Source organism: Anser cygnoides, chromosome Z (assembly GCF_040182565.1).
Source record: "Anser cygnoides isolate HZ-2024a breed goose chromosome Z, Taihu_goose_T2T_genome, whole genome shotgun sequence".
NCBI lineage: Eukaryota > Metazoa > Chordata > Aves > Anseriformes > Anatidae > Anser > Anser cygnoides.
The window spans coordinates 18,221,872-18,249,865 of record NC_089912.1 but is presented as its reverse complement, the minus strand read 5'-3'; the positions used below and the strand labels follow the sequence as shown (position 1 = coordinate 18,249,865).

The 27,994-nt window shown below is 40.0% G+C and overlaps 2 protein-coding genes and 1 long non-coding RNA gene across 15 annotated transcripts in view; 1 reads left to right on the top strand and 2 right to left on the bottom strand.

Annotated features, from left to right (window-relative positions):
- LOC106047879 (uncharacterized) overlaps window positions 1–27,994 on the top strand; it is a 55,486-nt gene that overhangs the window by 11,073 nt on the left and 16,419 nt on the right. The gene's annotated exons all lie outside the window — the stretch shown is intronic.
- On the bottom strand, window positions 422–11,530 carry ARL14EPL (ADP ribosylation factor like GTPase 14 effector protein like). Of its 11 annotated transcripts, XM_048052134.2 has the most exons (9): window positions 9,406–9,651; window positions 6,890–6,956; window positions 5,921–6,097; window positions 4,113–4,315; window positions 2,915–3,025; window positions 2,385–2,504; window positions 2,045–2,119; window positions 821–960; window positions 422–644 (listed from the first exon to the last, which is right to left on the bottom strand). In XM_048052134.2, exons 6-9 carry the CDS (start codon window positions 2,493–2,495, stop codon window positions 422–424), a joined length of 549 nt encoding a protein of 182 aa, XP_047908091.1. In that variant the 5' UTR covers window positions 2,496–2,504; window positions 2,915–3,025; window positions 4,113–4,315; window positions 5,921–6,097; window positions 6,890–6,956; window positions 9,406–9,651. The 11 variants fall into 11 exon arrangements, with proteins under 11 accessions (XP_047908091.1, XP_047908090.1, XP_047908088.1 ...); XM_048052133.2 differs by lacking the exons at window positions 4,113–4,315; window positions 9,406–9,651 and adding an exon at window positions 10,948–11,530; XM_048052131.2 differs by lacking the exons at window positions 4,113–4,315; window positions 9,406–9,651 and adding an exon at window positions 10,675–10,936.
- LVRN (laeverin) overlaps window positions 12,291–27,994 on the bottom strand; it is a 42,889-nt gene continuing 27,185 nt past the window's right edge. Inside the window, exons 13-20 of one of the 2 annotated variants that reach the window (XM_048052122.2) lie at window positions 27,809–27,864; window positions 26,177–26,330; window positions 25,271–25,365; window positions 24,465–24,572; window positions 20,139–20,309; window positions 18,002–18,142; window positions 15,395–15,470; window positions 12,291–13,862 (exon numbers count right to left, since the gene is read on the bottom strand). In XM_048052122.2, the coding sequence (XP_047908079.1) occupies window positions 13,716–13,862; window positions 15,395–15,470; window positions 18,002–18,142; window positions 20,139–20,309; window positions 24,465–24,572; window positions 25,271–25,365; window positions 26,177–26,330; window positions 27,809–27,864 (948 nt within the window). In that variant the 3' untranslated portion in view covers window positions 12,291–13,715. Of the gene's footprint in view, window positions 13,863–15,394; window positions 15,471–18,001; window positions 18,143–20,138; window positions 20,310–24,464; window positions 24,573–25,270; window positions 25,366–26,176; window positions 26,331–27,808; window positions 27,865–27,994 lie in introns of those variants that run through there. The other variant, XM_048052127.2, reaches the window with a different exon arrangement.

The window sequence follows — 27,994 nt, the reverse complement described above, 5'->3', positions numbered from 1 at the left end:
AATGCATCAGAAGGGAAAGGCACCTGGATAAGTGTTCACAAAAGGATGTGTCATGTGTCTGAGTAAATGCACAAGCAGAGAGATCGGCAAGAAAAAAAAATGGTTACAAGAAATGTTGTTCTGCTCCCCAGGGTAAGAAAATTGTCTGCCCACAGCAGTCCACACACCTTCATTTTAAGAAAGTCAGGATTCAGAAAGAACTCGCTAGGTGCCTCAGTAAAGCTCACATGGCTGTGGAATAATGAAATGCATATCTTTATTTAATGCAAAAGGTTAAAGTATGATGGGTAGGCAGCAATAAAGAAGCACAAACACCACTGCCAGATATTTCACTAGAGACAATTCAAAAAGTCAAGATATACTTTAATAGAATGTGAAGAAATGAAAACTTTGCTCAGGCACAAAAGCTATCAGAACAAAATCAGTCATTGATAAAAAATGGGAAAGCACTGATCACATTCCCAGCTTCAGTCTCAATTGTATCATACACCCATTTCCTATTGCAGCGACATTCTGGTCCACATTTATTTGAATTGCATTTGGGGCAAGGATAGAAGCAACCCAGGCAGTTCTTCTCCAGGCAGTCACACAAATCGATGTTATTACAAAGGAGCCGGCCATGTTTGTCATACTTCTTCATAATTCTGCAACAGCAAAGAAAAAGTAATTATTAGAGACTGCTTGTTTTCCCAGAACTGCTTTCATGTGTAATAAGAAATCTCTCTGAAAAATATTAATGCTTTTATTAATTCCATTTATATTCAGTAAACAGCATGCTAGCTGTTTTTAAAAGAAAAATATGTAATAAATTATATCTTACTTGGGCTTATAAAAAAAATCTTGTTTCATCTGTGACATGCGTGCTTTTTTTTTCTGCTCTCTAGTTTCAGGATTGAAGTCAGCTACCTGAGGTCCTGGATTTTGAAAAGCTAAGCATTTTAGTTGTCTCTCAATTTGTTGCTAAGAAAAACAAACAAGAGCAAAGTTACAAAAATTTTTGTAGGTAGTACAAACATTTACTAGTTACCAAATGCCCTCACTGTCTTCCAAATGACAATAAAAGTATTCTTGATAACTCAAAAAAACACAGGTAGGAAGGTGAGGCAAAAAACATAAATTAAGATAACATTGTTTTAAATCTTTGCTTGTCTAGCTGTTAATTGATTATTCCATTGACTGAATGTAGAACCTAACAGGAAAGGGAACAGTCAGGACTGAATAGAGATTCTTGCTCAGGTACAGTGCCATGGTTTGAAAGTTGTCTTGTGGGAGGCAGAAATCACATATTTTTTCTTCAACTTCATTGATTATGTAAAAACAAGTAGTATAATTATAAATATCTCAACTGGATTAGCCCTTATCTTCACTGAGGTGCCTATAACTGCTTTGTTCAAACAGTCTGGGGGCAAGGGAAATGTGTGGATGAGCAGCTAGTGCAGGAAGAAAGCATTTGGCAAGTGACTAAGAGAAAAGCACACACAAAAGTAAAGAAGCTAAACTAAACACCTTTAGTAGAGACACATTTTCTGAGATATAGGAGGGAGTATTTTCTTGAATGTTTTATGGAATTCAGGTTCGCACTTATCTAAAACTGCTGAATAGTTCTGGAGGTTAAAACTTCAACTGTTTCCAGTGATTCCACATAGCCCACGTATGTTGACAGTCATTTCTAAAGTCATCACAGACGTGGGCTTTGTGTCAGTTTCTCTTTAGACAATGACTGTGGACATTATATATTCAGTTATAATTCATTATGCACTGGCATAAATGTACATACAAATTGATATTCTATCTTAAAAATGGAGGTGAGTTGCCACCCCTTGGTTTTGTGGAGGGTGTTGATCCTTTCAGAATCCACAGTGATTTTCACAGTCAGCTGAGTTCCTTCATTGTTTCTCATGGAGAAAATAGTGGCAGTTCAGTCCAATCTACTGATTTAGAAATATACATGCACTTGAATGCACTTATTTACTACAGGTCATTGGTGCTGTGCATCTTCAGTTGAATTCTCGTGAAAACCAACTGGGCAATCTCATGCACCTACATTGTTCATACATTTCTGCTTTGGAGTGTGGGGTAGATTTTTGGTGCAGAAGATATATTCCAGTATCATCATGGCCTGCAATCATAAAGAATGTGATTTCAAGTTGGAAACAAATCATAAGCTATCCCTCTAAGAATACTTTTTTTTTTCTTTCACATTTACTTAGAGCTCTGAAGTACTCCTAGCCCTCTACCTTACTGCCCTGAAAACTTGACTATTTTACTGTTATTGTTACTGATATTTTCCTAGTGAGTCCAGCTTTTTATTTTTATAATCGTGGAAGAAATTGAAGGCAAATGGCAAGGATCTTGACAACAAAATGGGACTAGAGAAATCATACCAATTGTTTTTGGGTTATTGTGGAGTCCTTAGCAGGAGAGACATTTCCTTCTGCAGATGTTTCCTGGCCAGAGTTGCTTTTCTTGTCATTTGCTTCCATGTGATCACTCATTTGATTACTCTTATGAAATACATACATACATGTTAGACATGTACAAAAGTGTGAGAATCTCAGAATTCTAAGTGAACATTTTAAGGTTAGTAGGTGATATCCACGTTAGACTTTTATGTGTTATTAACCAACGCCAAACACATAACAAAATGCGGCTCAGTATCAGCCCCGATTTTAAAACTGCTTTAAAATAATATAATATAGAGCTGTATCACCAAAGCCATTCTATTATTCGTCATTAAGCAAAACTCAAAGAAATTCTGTCCTCTCTGAATCTACTACTAACTAACTGCACATCACCGCGTTGTCACCTTTAATGTAAAAGTGAGGAGCGGTATTCTCACTGAAAGCACACAAGCCATCCGTGGTGTCCAGTGGAGTTGAAGTCAACAGAAGGTACGAGCAGGCGTTTTGCTTACCAGAAGGTGACACTGTTGTTCTAGCTGCAGTTCTTTTTGTAATGCTCCAAAAATGAGCGGGCGGGCTGATTGGAGTGGGGAGGGTGTTTCTGAAGGCTTTCAGCTGATTATCTAGAGGAAAACTTCTTGACATTTATATCTCAGCCATTAGATTTGCAAGAGATTTTACTTATAAATAAAGCCTAATAATAATAATAACTAATAATAGTAATAATACCTAGCTTTTTAGGTTTAAAGGAAAAAAAGTGCATCACTCAGTCTGCCAACAAAGCACCCACGAGGACTATGGGTTCTGTGAGTCTGCCTTGCAAACGCCATCCATCTCCTTCCTCCCTCTCACACAGAAACGGTGGTGACAACTGTTCAGGATGGATGTTAACTACTTCTTTTTACTCAGTTTATGAAGCCACTTGCTTACAGCTTGCTACAATGTATGTAACTCGAGTGCCTCTGCATTAACCACAGGCAGCACCAAGAGTATTTAACCTTCTTTTTGGAGTTCCTCTAACCCTTCCCCAGGTGCTACCCAGTCACTCCCATTGCCTCTGCCAATTAGCACAGGGGTCTTTGCCAGGTTACCCTGCGCATTAGGATTGTTGCCCAAGCCCTGCTCCAGAGATCTTTGCTTAACCATTACCAAAGGGCCAGCATCTCTCTGTGGGAAGCAGGAGAGGAGTCCAGGATTTTAGTACCTCTCGACAGCCAAAGTAGGATTAGCAATAAGAAAGAAGTGAGCTTGTAGTAGCAGGAGGTGACACTTTCTTTGAGAGGCAAAAGAACAGCCTTCAAACTGTTTCAGAGAGGGTTTCCCTTTAACTTATTCAGTGACACTCTTCACAACAGGATGCTCTGGATCAAGTTTCAGTCACGGCACTCGGGTATCTTCACAGGCTTAGAAAAGAAAAGCTATTAACAGGCAACTTGCATTTGCTATATGGGAGAGCCTTCTTCCCTGGAAATTTGCTAGGGATCCACAAATAAAACAAGATTGAAGGCCATCGCTCCACAGAAAGTGAACACTGGTCTTCGTTTGCACTCATCCTGGAGTCCTGATAAGGATTTTCTTCCTATATCCAATCTTATGTCCAACCATGCACTTAACATTGTCAAAGCACTTTGTCAGTATGCATGAGCATCATCCTTGTCTGCTTTATTATGCTGTGGAGGGGTCAGGAGCAGGACAGCCATCAGCACTTACCACTGTAAGCATGCAGAATTCCCCAGTGTCTTTCGGTGTTGTAAATACTTGACCCCTTCAGAAACTAGGTCCTAGCATTTATCTGGAGCCAAATATCCCATATCAGAAGCCACTTCTAAAATCTTGGCAGAAAAGGAACAAGGCCATGTCTTTTTCCAAACAATGTACTTCAAATACCCTCACAGCTGCTCAGTGAATATATTCTGCAGAGAAAATGTAGCACATATCTGTCTCCACATAATTGTAAATATAAAGTGTTAAATTTTAATCTCCAGGAAAGACACTAAGGGACTAGGAAACTGTGCAAGATTTAGAAACTGGTGAGGCCCACAGGACTCATTTTCCTCCAGATCATGTCCTGACAGGAGGGAAAGGATGGGGAAAAGAGGGAGACTATGAAACTCAGACATCCACTCTCAAGTCTGCAAAACCTTATTATCCAGAGGAAGGGATTGTTTTTCCTGAAGCACTGTTTATCCATCTAATGTGAGGAAGATTTTGGTCTACTGTGTCTGGCTGTAGTGATAATCCAGGGACAATGCATTCAACTCTAGTCATTTTCATTCAGATTTCAACTCTGATGTCTTTAGAGGAAAGCCACTAGTTGCACTTTTCCTCTCCCAGACACTCTGCTCTCCAAAATCTCTTGAACAGAACAAGGTCTTCCTGGGGGTGATCATCCACATCTCCAAATACCACTGTGACTGCAGCATATGGCTGAGAAATGGCAATTTCAACACAGATTCTTGGCACAGCTAAAAGCAAAGCTAAAAGCAGATTAGGGGAGGAAGAAAATCAGAGGCTGTGTTATATTAAAAGAGACTTGGTCTTATCCAAGTGACAGATGTTTCTGTTTAGAGAACAGTTTCAGAAGATGTTGGGATTTGGAAGGAACTGCATTTGTTTATGATTTTCATAAGGAAAATATTTTCCTGTATTGCTCTTTCAAGGGTTTAATATTCCTATTTATGATCCTTGCAGATTGCACTGTCTAAATATTTCAGCTGGTGAAATGTGATGACCACCATTCCAGATACCTCAGCAGCCTACAGCTAGTATCTCTGCAGGGCTTGCCAGAGTGAATGCACATTGCTTTCAAGCTGCATTTTTTCACTCCAGGGAGCCTATGGCTTGGATCTGTAACCATGTTCCTCACCTTCACCAGGGCGAAACAAAGTGCTGTCCCCACGGCCCAACCCTATACCCACATGGACTAGACTGAGACATTTCAATGGTCACATCTTCTTCATAAGGTAGTTCTGCAGAGATGTCTGTGGTCTGAGACCAGCAGTCAGGTTTGTGGTACATTTTCATATGCATCTTGAAATCTCTATAGGAAATCTGGTAACAGCCTAATTAAGGATGAGAATAAATTCATCTTCCTCAGAATCAGCTGTGGGCTGAGCTGCCCTGATGTGGCAAGGCCACTTACCAACTAGGGTACACCTTCCCTCATACCCCCAAATGTGCATCTGTGTTCAGAAGATGGCCTTTAAGGCAGCAAGGAAACGTAGACCAGATGAAGAAATAGGTCTCATCTCCTGCAGCTCAGCAAGAGTTTGCTCTGGCGGTGACAGAGATTGCTCTGTGGTGACAGAGTGGCCCATTCTGTGACAAGAGTCTGGTAGAGCAAATCCCACCCTCTCCCAGTAAAATAAAACTAATCGTCATGAGTTTTCCCTTCCAGTCCAAGAACCTTTCAGCCATACATAGAAGTGGTCCTTTAACAGAACCCTAAGAGAGAATTTAAAAATCATGTGCACCTGCAGGTGATCATGCAATAGGCAGAAGAGATCTGCCAGACTCACCTTCTGAAAAACTGTAGTTCTGAAGAGGATATGCTCAGTTCAGAGTAGACCACAAGAGAGAAAGGAGCTTCTCCAGAATCTCATGTTGTATTTACCAGAGAAGGAGGCTGTCACAGCACAGGTTTCCTGCTGCACAATTCCTCTGACAGTGAGAGTATGACGTCAACCCCACAGTGACTGAAACAGAAGACAAATAATCAAAATAACGTTCCCCAGAGAAGCAGACTGAAGACAGTGCCAGGTAACTATCTTAAAGAACCTCACACTTCCTGTCTCATTAATTATGGCTTTTAAGTAGTACTTCTCACAAAGAGTGGAAGTAGAGAAACAATAAAAACTGGAATGAGAGTCCTCATGTGTTACTTCCATCTGTTGTATCTTCACAGAGCAAATGTATAAGCTTTTTATCTTAAAGAATGACTAAATGACAAAACTGTAATAACCACTGCATTTTACAAAAATTGAGATTTTTTTTTCAGGACAAGGATGCAGCAAAGCAATATTGTACCACATACCTTTTAGACAAAATGTTTGGATTCTGTTGCCATCTCCAATAGTCAAAAGTCACCAAATAAATATGCTCCATAATAGCTACACTGACATCACAACCTCACAGTTCAGCTTGCTGCCTTTCACGATTGTTTATTTTCCCAGTGGAGACAATTCAGGCTCCTCCTGTTACCTCCAGATACCAATTGCCAGCATGCCACAATCATTGATGGCTTTCATTGCTCTTCCCTAGAACGTTACTAAAACCTAAAGAACATCCAAAGCTGTCAAGTCTTATAAATTCTCCTGTTGTGCTTAGACAAATAGTCCAGAATGTCCTTTTAACTTCATCAGCTGCATCCATCCATTCTCTGAGGCATTTCACAACCCAGTCTGAGGGCAAGTAAATTTATTATTTAATATTTTCTTTTCTTTCACTCCAAACACTTTTAAAACCAAAAAAACATTGTAGCAGCATACCTTAGCTGGGTGATTTAAATGATACTACACATACACTTGTTTTGTTTCAAAGACTGTTTTCCTTGTCCTGAAAAATAAAACAGAAATCCCTCAGGGGAAAAGAAAAATCAAAACCTCCAAGGTACTCCTGCAACAACAAGAAACAAACAAAAAAATACCACCTGTTTTATTTTCCTGCATATTTTTCAGTATTGTTCTGATTTCTCCATATAATGCAGAAAAGAGGAATTAATATCTCTACAAACTCAAAATGTATTATTAAACCACCCTATGTTTAATAACTCATTTTCTTCAGTTTGGTGTCCTCCTAATACTTATACATCTGTATGAACTTCTGAACTTTCTTTTTGTTCATGAGTTACCAAGTTTTTGTTTGTTTGTCTGTTTGTTTTTTAATCATGGCAGATAATAACTAGCAGCCTGAAATCTACTCAGAATAGTTTGGTACTGAGTGTGTTAGGCTATGAGTGAGGGTATACACATACATTAAAGCTTTTGGTGACATTTAGAGGGATGATACTGGTGGCAAAACTCCCAGTGGTTCCTACAGAGCCAAGTCTTCCCCTCTATGAGCAAGTGACTGCAAATATGCATTGGGAGATGTGACGCAAATATCCCTATTATTTGAAGGAGGGGAAGGGAGGGGAGGGCAGGGGAGGGGAGGCGAGGGGAGGGCAGGGGAGGGAACCAATTACAGATATCCAAATACATTAAATTTCTTATATGCTTCCTGACCATTGTCCGTCCAATGTTAACTAGGTTGCTTTGCAACAGATTCATTCTTCGTATAGCACTAACAGCTACTGGATGACACTTATCTGATGTGTTACAAAGTCCTCCAAAAGTGCAGTCACTAGCTCAGCTCTTTCTTTTTGTTGGGGACCCATGACCTATGCCAGATAGTCAGGGCTACTTCACTGAGAGCAGACACCAGGTTTACTGCACTAGACTCAGTCTGAAGACATCCACTGTTTATTTCCTTTACATTCTGGGATATCTGTCTGTTGTGGTTTAAATCTGGCAGGCAGCCAAGCCCCGCACAGCCACCCGCTAACTCCCCCAACAGTGGTATGGGGGAGAGAATTGAAAAGGTAGAAGTGAGAAAAATCATGGGTTGAGGTAATGACAGCTGAATAGGTAAATCAGAAGCAGCACATGCAAGTCAAAGCAAGGAATTCATTCAGTGTTCAGCCACTTCCAGGAAAGCAGGGTTCACCATACCTAACAGTTTCTTGGGAAGACAAATACCATCACTCTAAACATCCCCTCTTTCCTCCTTCTTTACCCTCAGTTTTATTGCTGACCATGATGTCATGTACTATGGGGCATCCCTTTGGTCAGCTGGGGTCAGCCCTGTTCTATCCCAGGTCCTTGTGCACCCCCAGCCTCCTTACTGGCAGGGCAGCATAAGAAGCTGAAAAGCCTTTGGCTGTGTGCAAGCACTGCTCAGCAAGGGCTGAAACATTGGTGTGTTATCAGCAGTGTTTTGGTTCCAAATCTAAAACACAGCACCATACTTATTGGCTGATATATAAACAGATTTCTGTTTCATCACCCAAAAGATAAGAGTAATATGCAAGTATCTCAGTGGCCAGGCCAACACTGGACAGGCTTTATTCTGCAGGCAAACTGAATTATTCATTTCACTGTCAGCTTTCCTCAGTGCAAATTTCCTCCACCATTAAACGGCAATAAAAAATTTGCAACTGATTGGAAACAGATTGCTGCTGGTAGTTTTTCAGAACGGCATCAGATAAGCAGACTGAATACTGCCTCTGCTGGTATTTCTCATGCACCTGAGTGCATCTGTATCCTGAAGCTAGCAGGAAAGGGGAAGCTGGAAAGGAGAAACTGGATTTAAAAGCATTAAAAATGAGTGTGTAATGACCTTACCCTTTTTGTAAATAGTTTCTTGGAGCTCTGTGGTTTCATTGTTTAAATGTAATTACAGGTGAGGAGTTCAGTGGGGAAAAAAGAGAAAAAAAAAAGTGCTGGGACAAGATCACTACAAACTCATTTTTATGACTGAAAAATGATGTTTCATCTCTCCAGCTGCCCCACATCCATTTTTTATAAACTGGTTGTCAGATATTTGTGTCTCTTTTCTATTCTTTGGATGTCCAAATCAGCAAGTCACCGGGGTGGCGTGTGGGTAGAACATCTGACAGAAAAGAAGTATATGAAGGGCTGGGAGATCATTTAGTGGCTGAGATGTCAATGAGAAGAGGTCATGAAAGGTTTGTGTGAGACAGCAGGGGAGAACAAAACACCTTTCTCCCCAGGAAAGGAGCCATGAATCCTGCCTCCAGACCAGCTTGGCATCAGCAAGTTTTGTCCACAACCCCGCCGCTGACTGGCCTCATGGCAGCAAAAGAGGCTGCTTCCTCCCAACCAGTGGTGTTTCAAGCCCGAAGGCAGAGACATGGCTTAACCGTTTTCTTGTTTTCCGTAACAAGCCCCTAGCTCAGGCGAGCTGCCTCGACCCAGGCTTCATCGCCTTTCCTCACAGCACTCACCAGCCCTGCGTTGCTGCTGGCGGAGGGTCATCCTGCTTCCTCCCTCTGGCCCATTGCCTCCACAACTGCCAGCATGGCTGCTCCTCCCTCACGGCCATACTATGCCATGCTATGCCACCCCAGGCCATGCCACTTTTGCCAAGCTTTTACCACCCTCCTGTATGGTTATCTCTTCCCTTTACCACCCACACATGTCCGGATGCTGGCAGCGGGAGCTGTGGGGAGCTCGGTGGGTGGTGGCTGGCACATCCCTGCACTGCTGGTCATGGCTGGTTCCAACTGACTCCAACAGCCCCACAGCAGGACAAGTGGAGCTTTGGGAAAGTGTTTAGGAGAGGGTGAAAAAGTCAGGCAAAGAGAAGAGTGAGGAAATTAAAATTTACAAAAGCAAGAACAGCCACAAGGGCCCCAAGGTCAGTGCAGAAGGGGTGGAGGAGGTGCTCCTAGCAGGCACATATTCTGTGAGGGACTGCAGTGCTTGGAGAGGACCCACACAGGAGCAGGGAAGAGCATGAGGAGGAAGGGGCTGCAAAGAGGAGCCATTACAGACCAAACACAACTGCTCCTCCCCATTCCCCTGCATCGCCCAGGGAGGAGGAGGAGGGAGCAAATTTGTTCAGCCTGGGAGGAAGGGGGAGGGGGGGAGGTTGCTTTTATTTTGACTTTTTTATTTTTGTTTCTCAGCCACCTACCTGGCAATGAATTAAACTCATCTTCCCAAAGTCAAGTCTGTTTTTGCCCACAACACTAACTGATCACCCTGCCTTTGTCTTGACCCACAAGATTTTTCACATCATTTTCTCCCCTGGTCCTCTTGTATGGGGGAAGTGAAACAGATCAGGTTGGGCATATGGCAGCTGGTCCAGGCCAGCCCACCACACCCCAGACCACCATACTTTCTCAGGTCCTTGCCTCAGATAACATCACAAGAAAGAAAATGGTGCCTGAAAGATCAGAGCCTGTTGTCCTTGCTACAGAAGAGCCCCTGCACCTCTGGGCCAGGGTGTGTGGATGTGACAGCTCTTTTTGTGCTCTGAGAGTCTCTCTACACAATGTGAGTGTGGAGAGGCCACATCACTGTTCGTTCATGACACCTTAGCCTGGGTCCCCTTTTCCCCACCCCATACCCACCTTTTCTGGGACTCACAACAACCCTGAAAGGATCAGGGTGGTCCTCCTGCCCTGTCCACACACTCTATTTACATAGCCAGGTGGCGTGGGTCCTGTGCTTCACTGCCCAGGCTCCACAGCTGATTTCTTTCTCCTCACCTGCCCCAAGAGCTCCTCAGGGTGCCAGAGAGGAAGGGGGGATGAGCTGGTGGGACAGATTTAACAGGTGGCACAGGGTAGATGTCTGGCAGTGCTTGGTGCTGGAGGATGAATGCCTGTGAGGGGACTGTGGCCTGTGGGCAACTCAGGCCTGGGGAGAGACACTGCTGAGGAGCTGTGGGTGACGCACACTGGGACAGGGATACCTTTGCTGGGATTATTAACCCAGATCTAAATAAACAAGAGAGAACACAACATAATCCTTTGAAATACCTCAGATTGAGTTACTTTGGGGTGAGGAAGCAGGGCATCCAACACACTCAAGAAGAGCTTGAGCATCTCCATCTTTACCGCATTCTCCTCATTCCCCTTGGATCTTGCTGCAGCTTCCCTCACTTCCTTCTTCATCATCTCTCCTCTTTGGACCCATAGTCCTCACGCCTCTTTTCATCCTCCCTTCCCAAATATTCTGTCAGGTCCCATACTCCTTCCACTGCACACTCTCTTCCACATCCTTGCCAATTCCCCTTGAGACTCCTGGCCAGTCATGCATGTGTGCCATGAAGTCAAAACAAGCTTAACTTTTTGACTTACACTCTCTCAGGGCAGAAAGCAGGACATAAGCCAAAAGGCTAATCTTTTACCATCATATCTGTGTTTTTTGCCTAAGGGTCTACTGAATACATCCTCCCTATTAATGACACCTCCTCTCTCTGGAAATTTCCCCACACACCCCCACATCTTCACTACTGCTTGCCCCATAACACCTACACAGCCTGTGTAAGTACTATAAAAGCTCATTTCCCATCCATGTCCTCATAATCATTTTCAATGAACTTCCTTTCACCTCAACTCCCTTTGCAATAGAGCAGCTTTCCAGCTCATCCTGGATTCCTCCCACCCACCTCACCCTCCCTTGCTGCAGCTCCCATTTGCCACTCCCAAATATCTATGCTCAACTTGTACTCAATGGCAGCATGAACTGCCATGATACAGATACTGATGCCACCATGTACAAATGTGTGGACTCTGGAAGCAAGAGAGATGCAGGTCTGCTCCTACACAGCCAGCTTGCTCAGAAATCACCTTCACCATTTTGCTCTGTCATGAAAACTGTTCAGCTGCAGTCTGAAAGATAGAATGTCAGCCAAAAGGCACACATCAGTCAGGAGTGCCAATTTGAAAATAACTTCTATTTTAAAATTGTTTTAATCCTTATTTACATATTATGGTGCTTGTTGTTGTTGTTGTTTTCAATTAAGATTTTTCTTCAGTAGAAAGAAGAAAAGATCATAAAAGAATAATAAGGAAAGGGGGGAGTGGTTAGAGAGGATGAGTGGTTGCTCACAGCTGGAAGGAAATGGTTTGAACATGCTGGTCTTACAGGCTAAATGTTACAGAAACTTTAGTCCATAAATCTTAGAACAATGACTTTCTGATGCTTTGCTTAGCCCATCTGATGGCTAATAAGGCAAAACTAGTGAATGACTAATGGGAGTCAGGGGACATACTGAGGTAAAACCCCTCCAACTTATCATAGCCTAGCTGACTGGGTCTGCTGTCTGAATCAGCGTGATGAAAACCCTCAAGACTGCACGCAATTTTCTTTGGCACTACCTTTAACTGGATCAACTGCTAAAGAGATCAAATAGTTTCAGGACAAACCTGGCTGCACCAGTTGGTAATGCCCAAATGTTAAAGGGATCCTTGGGTAGTGTCACAGCAGCAACAAGGTTTGTTTTGCACCACAGAGAAGCAAAGAATATTCATTGCAGCCAGTATGGCAACATTTTCCTTAAGTGCATTTAGAGGGTACCAGTGAAAAATTCTTTGTATCAACAAGCCTGTTGTTTCATTCCTTGTCTGCTGGCCATGTGGTACTGAACTTCTTGGGTTTCCTACATTTCTATGTAACACTGTTTTCTGCGTTAACCAGAGCATCAGTACAGGTAGCTTTGTCATAATGCTATTACCACACAAATAAATAAATTGCTTGAACTGAGGAGCCCATAATTCTTTAACCACAAGCTAATATGTTTTGCTAGTATTAGTACTCTAAAGGCCTGAATTCTGTCCGTCATGTCTGAAACACTGAGTAAGCAAGATGATTAAACCTGTGTCTAAATTAGCATACAGATTTGTGCCATAAGAATGGAAACACTTGGTGATGTTTCAAAGGGATTAGTTTGGACTAGTCATACCCTAGGGACATGAAAAAAAAATGACCATCAGATGGTGGAGCCTCTTGGTTGCACCCCAAGAGCTCATCATTTCCTCGTTTAATTTCTTCCAAAAAGAATCTGGTTTGTGTACCCTAAGACTGTCCTGGGGGTTAAAGCATGAGAACAGAGACAACAGGGAGGGCTCTTCAAAAGCCCATTCCCAATCAAACATGAACGTGAATGTAAACACTTTCAGTACAAACCTTTACAGATCTGCTCAGAAGAAATAAAGTTTTAATGACAAGGTATCCATTTATTATACTTAAAATATGATATTTCTTTATTCCTTTTCTGTCCACAGCTCTGAAGCCATTTACAAGTTTATGTTTCATGACACTGTTCTAAATTACTATCCCCTTTGCATCTTACAAACACAGAATTGGAGAGCAACAGATGAAATGACTTGCCGGAGGCCACAGTGCAGATCATAAGCAAAACAAAATATGAAGCTTTTCCAGCTTCCTTATTTGTTTTTGCCAAAAATTTGTACCACACCCTTTGTTCTGATATTCAGACAGAAAAAAAAAAAAAAGAAAAGGATTTAGGGCTGTATCTGTGTGTTAGGTTATTATTAGCAACGCATCCCTACAAACAACTCATCTAGTAAGGAATTAATTTAGATATAATATGAAAATACTTATCTTATGTCTGATCTGAAATCAGAATCTTTCTTTGTGAATTGGTTTAGCCCAACTTTCCAGTTGGGAAGATAACCACAGGACTCATAAAGATATGCTTTACCTTTAATTACATCTTAAAATGAATACCAAAATGCTAGTGAATCACACACTAAAATATACTGGAAATTGTTTTCCCAAGTCAATCATCTACATTTTTATGTAACCAGTCAGCAACTTTAGTTAGAAGTTGTCTCCTTTCCATATTTTCAATTTTTGAAAACTCCAGTAGTAGAGTAGCAGTCACTCTCTCATCCTCTTCCAGTGTAGTGTTATAGAAAACCTGCAACTGAATAAACACATGAGGTTAGTCCATGTAATTTCACTTGAATCAAACAACCATGTATCTGACAGACACTTTAGACATAGAAGTACATAGAACAGGGAAAGACTGCAGAGAGTAAAGAGTGGACAAGGCAAGGATACGGATTACACTAGGTGGGAAAGCTCCTTGCACACCAGGAATGTGCCTTTTTGCCATCCTTCTAAAGATCCTTCCAAATGCAGCCAGCTTCACTACTACTGGTGTCTAGAACTAGTTGGGGAGCAGAATACTCTTGTGCTGCCTCATCTACAATCACAGTGCAAGAAGTCTCTCCCATCAATCTAAAGAGCAGAAGACAAGCCAGGACTTAATAGCAAAGAAATGTACACAGATATTGGGGGGGGGGGGGGTGCACAATGAGAGAAATGAGGCAGCTGTCTGCCTCACAGATGACAACCTAACATGCCAGCAGCCTAACTTTTGTTAAGTTGCCTATGGACATTATGGAGAAAGTTATCTCTACAGACAGATTTTAAAGGTGAAAATGAGGCAGCTTTGATGATATTTACTGGGACTCTATTCCAAATCTGAAAGTTAACTGGAAGGCTGACACTGGACTATTGTTTTTGTCATCACAGGTAGTTAACTTTTCCCTGAGGTACAAAAGATGAAAAACTTTTAGTTCATGCATTTTTAGGAGAGATTTCTTTTATTTTAGGAGCTAACTGACTGAGTTGCTCTTCTAATTAACCATCCATTCTCAGTTGCTTTCTGTATATATGCATGCATCAATCAATGGCTGAAAAAGGAAAGCACGTTTTTTCCTGCAATGACAGATACTCGTGAGAATCTGTCATTACAGAAAAAAATGTGCTACTTGAACTGTAGTTCAAGGCTGGCACAGGTGTGCTGATCACCTGCAGACAGCACAAAAACTGAACTCTTAAGGAAAAATAAAGAGTACCTTTGGAAAGAATCTAGGCAGACAGAGTGGAGAGGAAAGAACAAGAAAAAGAGAATGATACAATGAGTGATGGTTATCCATTCGTCACAGACACTAATATGTGGAGGTCTTATTGTGGGGAATAGCCTAAAGAGAAGCTACAACCATATTCCACAGATTTCTACCCACCAGCAGGGTAGACCCAATCTATCCCCTTTTTACAAACAGATCAGCCCAGTTAGAATCTGTTGTTCACAGGCTCATCTGAGCTGCCATGCAGACGAAGGGAAAGAACTGTATCGCACGTGTTCAGGCCATCTGTTCAGCACATGGGCAGACAACTTCGTGTGTTGCAACCACACAGAGCCGGACAACAACCATCCCTGTGCAAAAGCTCATTTTAATGCCATGGTGAATAACCGACTGCATGCAAAGATTCAGAGCTGTGGGTGCATGTCCATAGATTTATTTCTCATGAGGAGGTATTATTTTTCTCAGCATTTCAACACAACATCATACAATACATGTCCTGAATGTCTTTAAGAAATGAGATTTAAAAAGCTGTATTTTCAGACTGAAGATAAAGTTGAAACTAATTGCTTTTCTCATTTACCTCTTGGATCTGTACATCTGTATTGACAAATCTTCCCATGACTTTTAATACATCATGCAATAATTCCTTTCCATACCTGTAAAGTTGAGATAAAGGTCCTTCCATGAGCATATTTGCAAAAACACTAAACTTCAATTCACTTGAAAATATTCCTACTATTTGTTTGTTATTTATCATGTTGAAAATACCAACTAAGCTGAAATTTGCAGTTGTATACTCCCTCCCCCCTTTTAAAGCAGCACAATTAAAGTTCAGTTTAGACATTTGAACACGATGAAACACACCAATTACTCTTCATTTTCATTTTCCTGTAAGATCTGGTATTTCTACTCTGGTAACGTGAATTTTTGGCTTAAAAAAGATAACTTTTGTGAGTCCATGCAGATGAACCCATCCAGAAAGGCTGCGCAATAACGATTCTAACAGCTTGGTTTTTCTGTTCATGTCTTGAGGACAGTGTAAAAAGCTAATATCCACATTATTCTTTCTGTTTGAAAATGACATGTCAGTTTCTCAGCATATTTCTCAACAGTATGGAACAGCTAAAAGCTCTATAAGGGAACAAGCTAGTGTGACACAAACCTGCTATAATTTGCCTTTACTAGAACTAGCAATACAGCTACACATTTCAGTGCTCACAGATGGCTGGTCTTAGTTTTGTTGCCTCAAATGGGTCCTGAGGGTCTCCTGTGCCACCAAAGATAGCAGGATAGATGGATGTCACAGCTATGCTTGTATTTAAAAATGCCAAGGAGAGAGGGAGTCTTCTAGCAGGCATTAAAGATATTTGCAGATAGCCCAAGCTCATGTGCAATTCACCTGCATCAGTGCAGGTAGGCTGGAGATGGGTTAGGACTTAAGACAGTGATTAATAGTATTACTAGTCCATGAAGCCCTCATAAACCTGTATGATCCAATCCACCATCTCTAAAAAGAGAGAGGGGGCTGTCTTTGGAAAAGAGGTTGCAGTCTTACTTTTGTATTTTAGACTTGTGCTTATGAAATGCTAGTGGATAAACCCATTTCTAGAGTATATGGGGGAACATTTTTTTTTTCCAAGCTATGCATTTTTCTCCTGATTGTGGAACTGTCTGGTTGAATGTGTAGCAAGAAATTTACCTTTATATTTATGCAGTGGAAAAGATAAACTAGAAAGATTCTCCAGTTGCCTACAGGAAGCCTATGTTGCCTCACATTATGTTACAAGCAGCCTGAATAAAAACACGAACAAAAGTCAGGTCAATGATGGTTTCATCTGTGATGTTCAATGTTATGCTCTTAGCATGGAGGCTAATCCTGTTCCATCACTTTCCATCAGGTCTATTCATTTTCAAAACTCTTACTCATTTTCTTGGCTTCTAGTTTTCCACCATCACTTTGCTCCTTTTACGGCTCCTGAAAACATTTGTCTACAGGGCCAGTGTACGGGGTGAGACGCTCCTGACCATAGACAGAGCATGGGTCAGTGGGAACACTTGTATAATGTGTTTGCATAACCAGCTTTTACAAAGGCACCTGTGATCAATCGCGTGATAGTCTAAACAATATTCTCCTTGGGGACATCAAAAGGCTATCGTATTTACAGATCACTAGCTACCCAAAACATGCCTAGCTTTGTTCTCAGCCCCTTATGTGAAAGATATAACTCATGTCATCCTGTCAATCAGGCAATTGGCACTGAGTCTTCATCCCATAAATAAAGTGCCCCATCTTGGGGTAGCTCTCACTGGCTGGTCCAGATGTCCAACGTCATGATGGAGGACATGAGAGTTCAACAACTTTTCTAACTGTTGCCTATCAGCACGTAAGAGTATTCATTAACGGTACTGTACTTTGCCTACACAGCAAGTGGCTTATCTCTTTTCTTTTTGCTTATGCTTATACTGCTCATATTCCTCTCAAGCTTAATTATATTGGTAGACAATGCGTATAATTACAATAAAATTCATCAAACTCTGTCCATGGTCTCTTGGCATTCTATCATCCAGCATCCAAAGGACCTGCAACAGAGAGCCATCACCGTACTTCAACCATGCTCTCTTCTGCTCTTCCAAACCAGTAAAAGCATGAGGATATTCCTGTTTTGAAAGTTTGTTCTGTTCAGTGTGAAATTCTGCCTGGATAGCAAGAAGCAGGGAACTATAGATTTCATGGCAGCTAGTCATAAAGATAGTAACTCATACTTTCACTTATCTCTTGCTTACTTGTTCCCTTTACCAGTGTTTACAAAGCACATATTAAGCGTACTCTGAGAGATGGATTTTTATCTTTCAATGTCTCACAAACGGGAAAGCTTACCATTTAAGTAGGTAAGTAAGGGTCAGATTTTCTAGAAATTTTTACACTTAAAAGCACTGAGACAGTCACAAACAGGCTCATTTTAAAGCATTCTGTATCTGATGTGAGTTCTTCTTTGACATTAAGACCTGATGATCTGAAAACCTTGGTCTGTGTACATAAGGAATTGCATCAATCATTGCCAAAAAAAAATCATCTCTGAAAGGAAAATCTGTATCTGGATTTTACATCTCAAACAGCAAGATGAAGGAAGGAGTAAAAAGAACCACAGAAATAAAGAGAAACCAAAGGTTTAGTTGCTTACCATACCTTTCACTTAAAAGTGGCCAATTTTCTGTAACAAAGTCCCAGGCTATTCGGTGCCCAATGTCCTTCGTCACCACATATGAAATGATGATTGAAGTACAGTTAGAAGAAAATAATGTATCACTGAGTCCATATTGCAAGTATCTGTTAGAAAAGAAGTTTATAACTATCAGTTGCTATTCAACAGTCATAACATGGAAATATGTACCAGTTCAGGACAATTCTTGCCTTTCCAAATACCAGAACATGGAAAGTTAGATCAAACTTGGAGTCGCTCTGAGCCATGTATTCAGCTTGAGTTTTGTCCTTGTGTTGGTAAAATTCTCTGGTCTTGCACACTGGCTGCCCACTTCTCAGTAAAATGAGGGTGTAGCACAACCAGCAAATACATTTGACTTTTTTGTATATATTACAGAAAGAATACAGAGAACGACTCCCACCAGACAACCCTGTGGAAGGAGAAACTGCTCCCAAGTTTCTGGAAAAATCTCCAAACAGATAGAGCCTAGAAAGTGAGGTAGCAGTAACTTACACTGTTGTGCAGAGGGGACTGGCTGTAGCAACAAGGCATCTAAGATACTCTTGGGCAGACTAAGCCATGACTTCAGAAATATTTAACTACCTGCCACTGATGTCAATGGTAGTGGGTGACTGATCATCTTTGAAAAGTAAATAACTCTTCTTTTTATTGCATAAAAGCATTACTTTACAGTCTCCTGCTTTCAAAGGGTTTTTGTTATTAAAAAAAAAAAATCTTCTCAAAGAGTATCAAAAACTTTACTGGTAGAGGAGATGAGCTGGGTTTCTCCCATTTGCATGCCACCAGTATGCTTAACCAAATGGAAAATCTGTAATGAGGACCAGGAAAAGCCCAGCTGAATGTTCCTCAACCCAAAAGACATTCAGGGTGGCATTTAGAAATATAGATTGCCTTGTCAGCTACTACAGCACAGGAAGAAACAAGGTCATCACAACTTCCTGAAATGGTGTTTTCTTTTTGTATAGAGTACAATGTATCTTACAGCTTGTCAGGGACCACTGCTAGCTTGTGCCAATAATAAAGTCACCAAAGGGCCATAGGTTAGGTGGAAAATAGCATAGCTCCGCTCAGACATGTCTTCCCCATCCATCTGGCCATCTTCTCAGATATAACTCTTCTGCCTTCTCAAATGACCACCATCACAGGGGCAGGTGGCTGGCAGGAGAAACACCTCTACTACTTTCAGAGCTTTAGACCCACTGTGTTTACGCCAATGCTCGGATGATTATTCTTTAGGCCATCATCACTGGCAAACTTCTGTCCTATGAGATATTCCTCAGGCAACGTGGACACGATATATTACAGAACTCAGCCTCAACATCTTTTTATTGATAAAGTGAAAAGATTTTACATGGATGTCACTGAAAGATAATAAATACAGTATTCCAAACTGGAAATTTAAATAAATGATTTCCCTGTGGCAGTCTACACTTCAAGTAGTGAACAGTATACTAGCTAGTCTACTTTCATTTTCATCCTTCACCTAGGAATGGATGATTTGGCTTCCATGCAAAGGCTATACAGGCTTTGAAACTTCAGCTTGAAAATAAAATAATCAGGGGAGAAGCGTTATGGGAAAATGATATAAAATCTTAAATAGTGAAGAAAAATGTCAAAGCAAATTATAAATACTGTTTCTTACAGTGCAGAGAGCAAGGGCAGCCAATGGATTCAAAGTTAAAAAATGACAGGAAACAAACCAAAAGTTACATAAAATATACAAAAAAGGTGCATACAGCATGCAATATCATGGAATGTGTTGTCACAATCTGCTGTAGCACCTGAAGAAATATTTTTAGTTCAAAAGGAGATTTAGATATATTGACATGTCCATTGGTAGTGTTAGACATGGCACACTAGTTACCAGCTTGGGAAGTCCTTTTCTCAGTCATTAATGACATCTAGGATGTTATACCAGCAGAATGACCATTTGTATATGCACTATCATATTTTCCCTGTAAGAAAACTCTTAAGATTCTGACAGTGGTGTATATTAAGACACATGGCTCTGCAGCAGGTAAACCTCTGCCAGGTTTGTACGGTGCAGTACTTGTTTTCTTGTGATTTCTACCCACAAAGATACGCTTTGATCAAGGTCACCTGTGAAGCAACCATGACTCTTTGGCACAGCTCATGGCAGAGAGCAGGATGTCTTTATCTTCCTTTGTGGAGTCAGTATGGTTATACATTTCCCATGCAAAATTCCATTCTTTATCACTTCCCAGTGCAACACCATAGCAACTGACCGTTCTTCTAATTAAAAAGGGAATTCTGCAAAGCAAAATATGGTTAAAAGGTACTGTATTGTTATGAAGTCAAAACAAGCAATTGATACATAACTGAAAAAAATGTTTAGTTACAGTTAAAAGATGCACAATAAGAAAAATATAAATTAGCAATCTAAACAAAACTGTTAAATTTGATTGCTTTATTCATGATTTAAATATTAACAAAAATGCAGTTTAAAGGCAAAACAAAAACTATTCATTTTAGGCAGTTGGGTCAAGTCAGTTTCTGTACAGACCATGTCAATGCCACTCCTGCACATCTCAGCTAGTGTATCAATCACACCATTAAAGAGGGTACAGCTGCATATAACTGGGGTTATTTAGTGTGGAGAAAAGGAGGCTGAGAAGAGACCTCATCTCTCCCTACAGTTGCCTGAAAGGAGATTGCAGCGAGGAGGGTGTTGGTCCCTTTTCTCAAGAGACAAGTGATAGAACATGAGGAAATGGCCTCACGTTGCATGAGGGGAAGATTAGATTATACATCAGAAAGAATTTATTCACAGAAAAGGTGGTGGTTGGGCATCGGAACAGGCTGCCCAGGGAGGTGGTGGAGTCTCCATCTCTGGAGTTATTCAAGAGATGTGTGGATGTGGCGCTTAGGGATATGATTTATTGATGGACTTCTTACTGTTAGACGATGGTTGGACTTGGTGATCTTAAGAGTATTTTCCCGCTTAAATGATTCTGTACTTCTATGACTCGGTAAGAATCAGTCCAGACAAGCCTTTTGAAAGTGTCTTCAGTGAGTGCATCCAGGAAGAAGAGCCATGGGCAGCACAAATGGAAACAGAAGGGACATTTCTCCATGCAACAAGCACCTACCCATTACTCAGACTTCAGGGGAGAATCCTCAACATGGCAATGCCATTCATAAAAGAAACTAAATGCAAGCATTTTGAGCGTAACACTGCACTTCAGGTGCAAAGGCTGAATAGAAAATTTCTCTTGTGGCAATGACGTGTCACTTAACACTACAACACATCAACCCTTTCCAGTATTAGCAACATGTCTACTACTCTACTATTGCAAGCTATCTAAAAATGCTTTAATGCTATTTTGAACTAATTCCCGGTATAAGAATGTGTCTCACTGCTACAAACCAAACTTTTAACCTCCCAATAGCATACTGTTAATCTGCATAGCATTAGATAAGACCAAGGTGGTAAGTAGAGCTATAAAACTATTTTCCATTACATCAGGAGGTAGACTTGGAAAAGAAAACAAGTTTCTGGTCACAAAAGCCATTCTTCAGGCACAAAACCAGAAGCAGAAAATTCAAATTTAAATATGACTTAAGAAAAAATCCTCTGAGTTTCACTAGGCAATCAGAGAGAAAATGGAGTCAATACCAGCAAAAACAGAGAGAGTATTAGTCAGAGGAAAGGCTATACGACAGCAATATTCAAAGGAAAATGCAGACACAAATAATTTATAAACTTCGTAAACTATGAAGGTCTAGTGAGAGTTAGGGAGAGAGACGGGTGTTCTGGATGATAGACATCACTTGTTGAGAAGTGAAAATGCAAGCTGCAGGGATTTTGATAGCCCTGCTGGGAGTGGGAGATTTTACTGGCATAACAGAAAGTGTTGGAATGCTTTATCTGGATATGTGCTGGAGCATAGGGAATTTGCCACTAACATTGATACTTGCTGGAACTGAGTGGTTATGTTAAGATAAGGGATGTTTTTGTGAGGAATTCTTCTGGATCTTATTTGAGTTACAGGGTCTAGCAATGTTTTTAATAACCATTTCATAATCTAGCGGAAAGAGGCCACAGTAGGTTGATGTGTGATAATAGGGTATATGATTAGCTAAACTATTCTTTTCAAGATGCTTCATGAAAAACTGCCTTGGCTAAAATACCGCTATTCTGATATCTGCAGCTGTTTTATTAGTTTGAAGAATACATTGGTTATTGAGTGTAAAGCCATTGAGGGTGAACATAAAATAGATAAGCTTTGTATATCTTTTGGCTGCAGCTCTGATGTTGGCTATTCAAGGCAGGCTGTACAGGCAGCACGCTATGGGACACTGGTTTACTGGCTGGTGACAACTAAGGTGGCCCTGAAGTCACTTATGTTGTATAGTTCACAGAGGAAGCCCATTGTGGCACAAGGGAAATTTGGAGTTTGGGGTTATGCTTGCTGAGGGATGGGGTTTATTAATCTTGGTATTTTTTTCTGAGAATAGCTGTGTGGTTTGAGATTACTGGCCTTCCAGGATTCTCTAATTTGTACTTCTTGGGGAAGATGCAAAAAAACTTTTGGAAAGAAGGTGCATTAGGTGTTGCCATTTTCCTGGAGCTTCTGCAGAGGTGACATTGTGGTTTCATAACCTTTGAGTGCAACAGAGAACACTACTTTACAACACTACTTTAGAGAGGTCTACTTCAGTATAAGCAAAAAATTAGCTAAACTGAGAAACTGGATGGGAATCATGGCTCTTGGCCTGTTACCTACCTACTTACCTACACACACACACACACAAACAGATAAAAATGCATCGTATCAAGTCTAGTTAAGTTCTGCAAGGCCAGGAACTCTTTGGAAATGTTCAGCTGAAAGCTAATTACCTTATGTAAAAAGGAGAAGCACTACTGACTTACACAGATGTGGGGATCCTACAGGGTATGGTAACACACCTGGTGCTCGCGTGTGTGCTGTTAGGACTTTTGCTCTCAGAATGGAGAACATATGAGCACAAGTAACATAAAGTAACATAAAGGGACCTTTTCTGTGAAGTATGAGTCAAAAGTGTATTGTGCCCTATTCCCCTTCTATCCAGCATATGAAGAGCTTCCTCTTTAACTGAACAGAAACTGCAATTTGTCATTTGAAACCTAAGAAGTTTCCTATCTCATACGATTTTTTCCTTAAAGTGTGATTTCTTTCACTTAATAAAACACATAATTGCATTATTTCTCCACATTTTTAGCCATGCTAAGTTCAATGCTGTCAAGTCTCTTTGAACTTATCTTAGTTCTAAAAAAGATAGCAAAATTAATTTCCTCCATGTAATACAAAACCAGATCAGCTAATATTTCTTAGACTTGTCAGCTCTTGAACTCAGATAAGGTATATAGAATTCCATCAGCAAAAACTAATTTTGAGTATTCTTAACAGGGGAAAATGGGTGACTATTTTGAAAATAGTCTCAGAGCTCAGAATAGCATTCTTGCTGTTAATGTGGGATAGTACAAACGTTCTTTCTGGAACATACCAGAATGTGTTTAGCCCATTTAAACTTTTTGCTTCATCTCCAAAGTACTTTTTTTTTTTTTTTTTAAAATGACGGTGGTCACTAAAAGGCTAATAAAAAATACAAATACAAGTTCAGTTCAGCTAGCCAGTCACACATATCAACAGAGGCAGGACTAACAACCAAAACATTAACCTTTTACCACTATAACAAATAAAAAGAAGAAATAAACTTTAAATATTCACTCACCAGTGCCAATACTATATGATTATTGCATAGAAAAAAATCAAAAAAAAAAAGGAAGGAAAAGAGAATAAGAATTTCAATACATTGTAATATTTTTTAACAATGCAATACTCTAATACAGAAAGTCTGATCCTGCTAGAGCCCAGACTCCGTTCTCACAAAGCTGAAACCTAGCCACTAAGCTCCAGTCTCAGCACAAGAGCTGGCAGCCCATCCCAGCACCTGTTCATGCAAATACAGAACATGCAAAATGATGTGATGGGTTCACCCATCAAATGATATGGGTATGAACCCATATCATACAAACATAGCTTCACTCTCTACTACTTAGAGAAGCCTAGAAATTGAGTCAGTATATGTGATGCCCCGAAGGCTGTACTGTGAAAAAGGGATTGGACAGTATGGGATTTAAGCCCTAATCTGAGCTTCATCTCTTATGAGGCTAAACAGACTATGGTCTGTAAATTGTATGTAAAAAGCAGTAATTATGAAATCAATATAAAGTTGGGATTTGGGGAAGTCGTGAGGCTTTATGTTCGTTTTCTTGTCTTGACATGGTTTTTTGTTTGTTTGTTTTTCTCAAATTCTGTAGGTCTGTGGAGAATGAGCAGTGTTCTTTCTCTGCCTGCCCCATGTAATAGCCCACTAACTTCCCACCTCAGTTACACATGCACACCTCATCATTGTTCTTACTTGTACTGAGTGTTGTCCATCCACTTAGTATACAGTTCAGATGACAGGTCCAAACAGTCTTGGAGACCCAACCAGCATGCTGTTGCAAAAAGTTTTTCCAAATACACTCTTGAAGGGAAGCCAAAATAGCAAGAATAAAATATAGGTATTCCACATTTGGAGTACTCAAACTGTGCGTGACCATAGTTTTTGCACATGGTGCTGTTAACCCAGGAGAACCTCTACTAAAGGTACTTGAAGTTTAATAAAATATAAAAAAAAAGGAAATTGCTAATAACAGATTCCTGACATCAGTAGTCATGGATATTAGTGAGGCTACTCATGTACTCTAAAATTTATTAGCTTTATGTGTGCTTTATAGCACTGTTGCTCTAGTTGCACCTAGTCTCAATCATTCTGACAGTCAAGACTGTGGCTTTCAATTGCAATGCAAAAAGGACTATTTTAAGCTCTAGTGATTGATCCATAAATCACATCTGAAGTTCACTGCTACAGGATTTTCCCCAAATAGCAGCAGCGTGTTGCACCTGTTCTCCAATAAACAAGAGCTACCATTCAGATCATTAAGGTATCATCTTTTATGCTCACTAAATACACTAAGAATATCCCAAGCAACCCTGATACTGCATTTTCATTAGAAGTATCATCACAAGTAACACACACATAAGGACAGTAAGGATAACAATTCAGTTGCATTCAAATTAGACCATTTTTCTCTATCTTCTATTTAAATTTATAAAAGTGAACTACAGTGTATCAGATCCAATCATGTCAGTCCAAACTTCTGAGAAAAATGGAATACTTACTGTGCAAAATAGTCAGGTTCCAAAGCATCAACATTTTGACGAATAAAACCTGCATAATAATGGTATATTGGCAACATTCTCTTTAAAAGGTATTTCTTTTAAAAGAAAGGAAAGAAAAATTATTTTCATGTAGATGCATATTTTTATTACACTGTGTTTGTCTCTACTTATTCTGATTTATCCTAAAAATTTACCACTATTCATTTCTTGACAATATAGCACATTAAAAATGAAGTATATAAAATAATCTACATAAAATTCAACACACTTGTACTATTCAAAGTGGGAAGTTACTATTTCACATCACAAACACCTTTGATCTCAGTACAAACAAAATAAATGCTCATTCTCAAAGAATAAGCCGGGAAAAAAAATGGAAAAAAAAAAAGTTCTCAAAAGAAAAATATTCTTCTCACATATTTTAAACATGCCTACACTTTAAGAACTTAAGAGAATCACTGTTGTGGTATTGCACTTAAAACAAATGTACAGTCAAATAGCAGTCAAATAAATAAATAAGAAAATACCATCTCGTGTAACAAATACAGGAAAGAATCATCTCATTTAGTTTCCCAAGCCAGTTCCTACTTTCCATGTAGATTTTCCTGATCCTCAGTTTTACAAAAACAGCACAAAACAAAACCCTAAGATCAAAGTTAATATTAAGAATGTGAACATATTTCTGTTTTATAGTAAGAATTATTCATAATGTAGTGATGTTCATCATTTACTAGTATGTACAAATAAGAACCTCATATTTAAAGAAGTTGGCAAAGTAATGCAAAGGGAATTATAAGAACTATGACCCATCATACTTGTTACTTTCATGAGAATTTATAAAGCACTCGGTTTAGTCTTTATTTTATTTAAATGGGCTAGTATCTTTGCTAACAAAAAATGAGATACCTTTAAAAGTGGATATACTTCATAGTTTTTCAGAGTACTTTCCAAATTCTCCGGCACTAGATTTAACAATACCACATTCCATATGAAGAGTTCATCTTCTCTGGCAAGGTACTTTGTTAGTTCAAGTGCTGTTTCAATCTGAATATATCCAAACCTATTTGAAGATAAAAAACATTCATATTTGAGCATACTTATTCACATTAACTATCTATCATGAATATCTGTTTATTTATGAAACTGATGATACAGGGTGGGGAGTGAACTGGAGAAGACACTGGAAAATTAAAATAAATGTAAAACAATGGTTCATCATTTAAGAGCTTAACTCTCCACCCATTTATTGCAGAGCACAATGCCGCTATCCAAGTAATGGGGCAATCATGGCAGTAAGCACAGCCGCATGCAGATTCAGTTGTGGCTGTGTCTGCAGGATTAGGTCTAAGCACATTTACAGCACGTGTCATTCTCACTAGATAAAAAACGCAGGAAAAAAAAACAAAACACAGTTTTCACTTCTAACACATTTATCTTTTTACTGCTAGACAACAGTACAGGTTGCAGTACAGGTTCTTTCATGGAATAAACATCATTATAAAAGTCAAACAATTTAAATCGCATGCACACTATCCCAGGGATTAGCAATTTCAGCATGGCATTTCTGTACCTTAGCATGAAGCTAGCATGGAAACCATTCTTTCCCACAGAAAAAAAAAAAAAAAAAAATCAAGCCCCAATCCACCAGAACAGAAACACTTCTAGCATGCCTATACAGGACCATAGTTCAATACTTCACAGTTACTCTCCATATTATGTGCCAGGCTTGAGCTCTCTTATGAGAAAGGACACTTTTACAAGAGGAATAAAGGTAATTTTGACTTCTTGCTCCCAGATCCACCTCCACAGGCTTCAAAGGGTGGCAGTGTGCTTTGGCCACCTCCTCCCTAGGTGACCTCCCACATCTTAGATGTCTGATGGTTTGGGCATTTCTGGTATGACTGAGACACAGGACTATTATGTCTTTGGCTTCCCACAGTACTGTTGAGCTCTCCAGCAGCATGGTCCTGCAGCCTCTAAACATGAACCTCCTCTAAGAACTGCCCACCTTTCAGAAGGAGGGAAGAGTGACAGGAAAACTGATGTAAAATTGGGTTATCTTAAAGTGATTTTCTACAGAACTGTAGCACCCACAGTGCAAGTACCATGTGATCTTTTTCTGCCAAGACGTGAGTGACGAACTCATCCACCAGCAGAGGAAATGAAAGAGGTACTATGAGTGACACAGGACAGCACAGCTGTTTGTTCCCCAGAATAAACTAAGAAAAGGAAAATTCACTATCTTCATTCAGACTTTTTTTTTCTATTACAACAAATCTAGGTTAGTCCCTAAAACATTCATGACGGTGCCATCATTTAAAATACTTGCTAAGAGATGGAACACTTTAAAAGAAATTTTGAAAATCACTCAACACTGACAGAAGAATGTAGTGAATATTTCATACCCTCCCATTTTGTTGAACCATCTGTTGTTCTTATGAGGCACATATGGATAGGAATGAAAGAAGCAGAAACAGGAATGCTAAATGAAATCATGTACTTTAATTAGTTTCTTTGACATATGCAAAACATACTTACTGTGTCAATGCAAAAACATCGTCTAGGAGCTGGAACCTGCTGACAGCAGGAATAGCCTGCGGAAAGCATCAATACAGTGTTAATAGATCTAAACACATCATTAAGAATTAAAAAAAAAACTGTACTAGGTTTCATATGTGTAATACATGTCCCTAACATCTTTCCTAAGCCAAAATCTTCTACAAA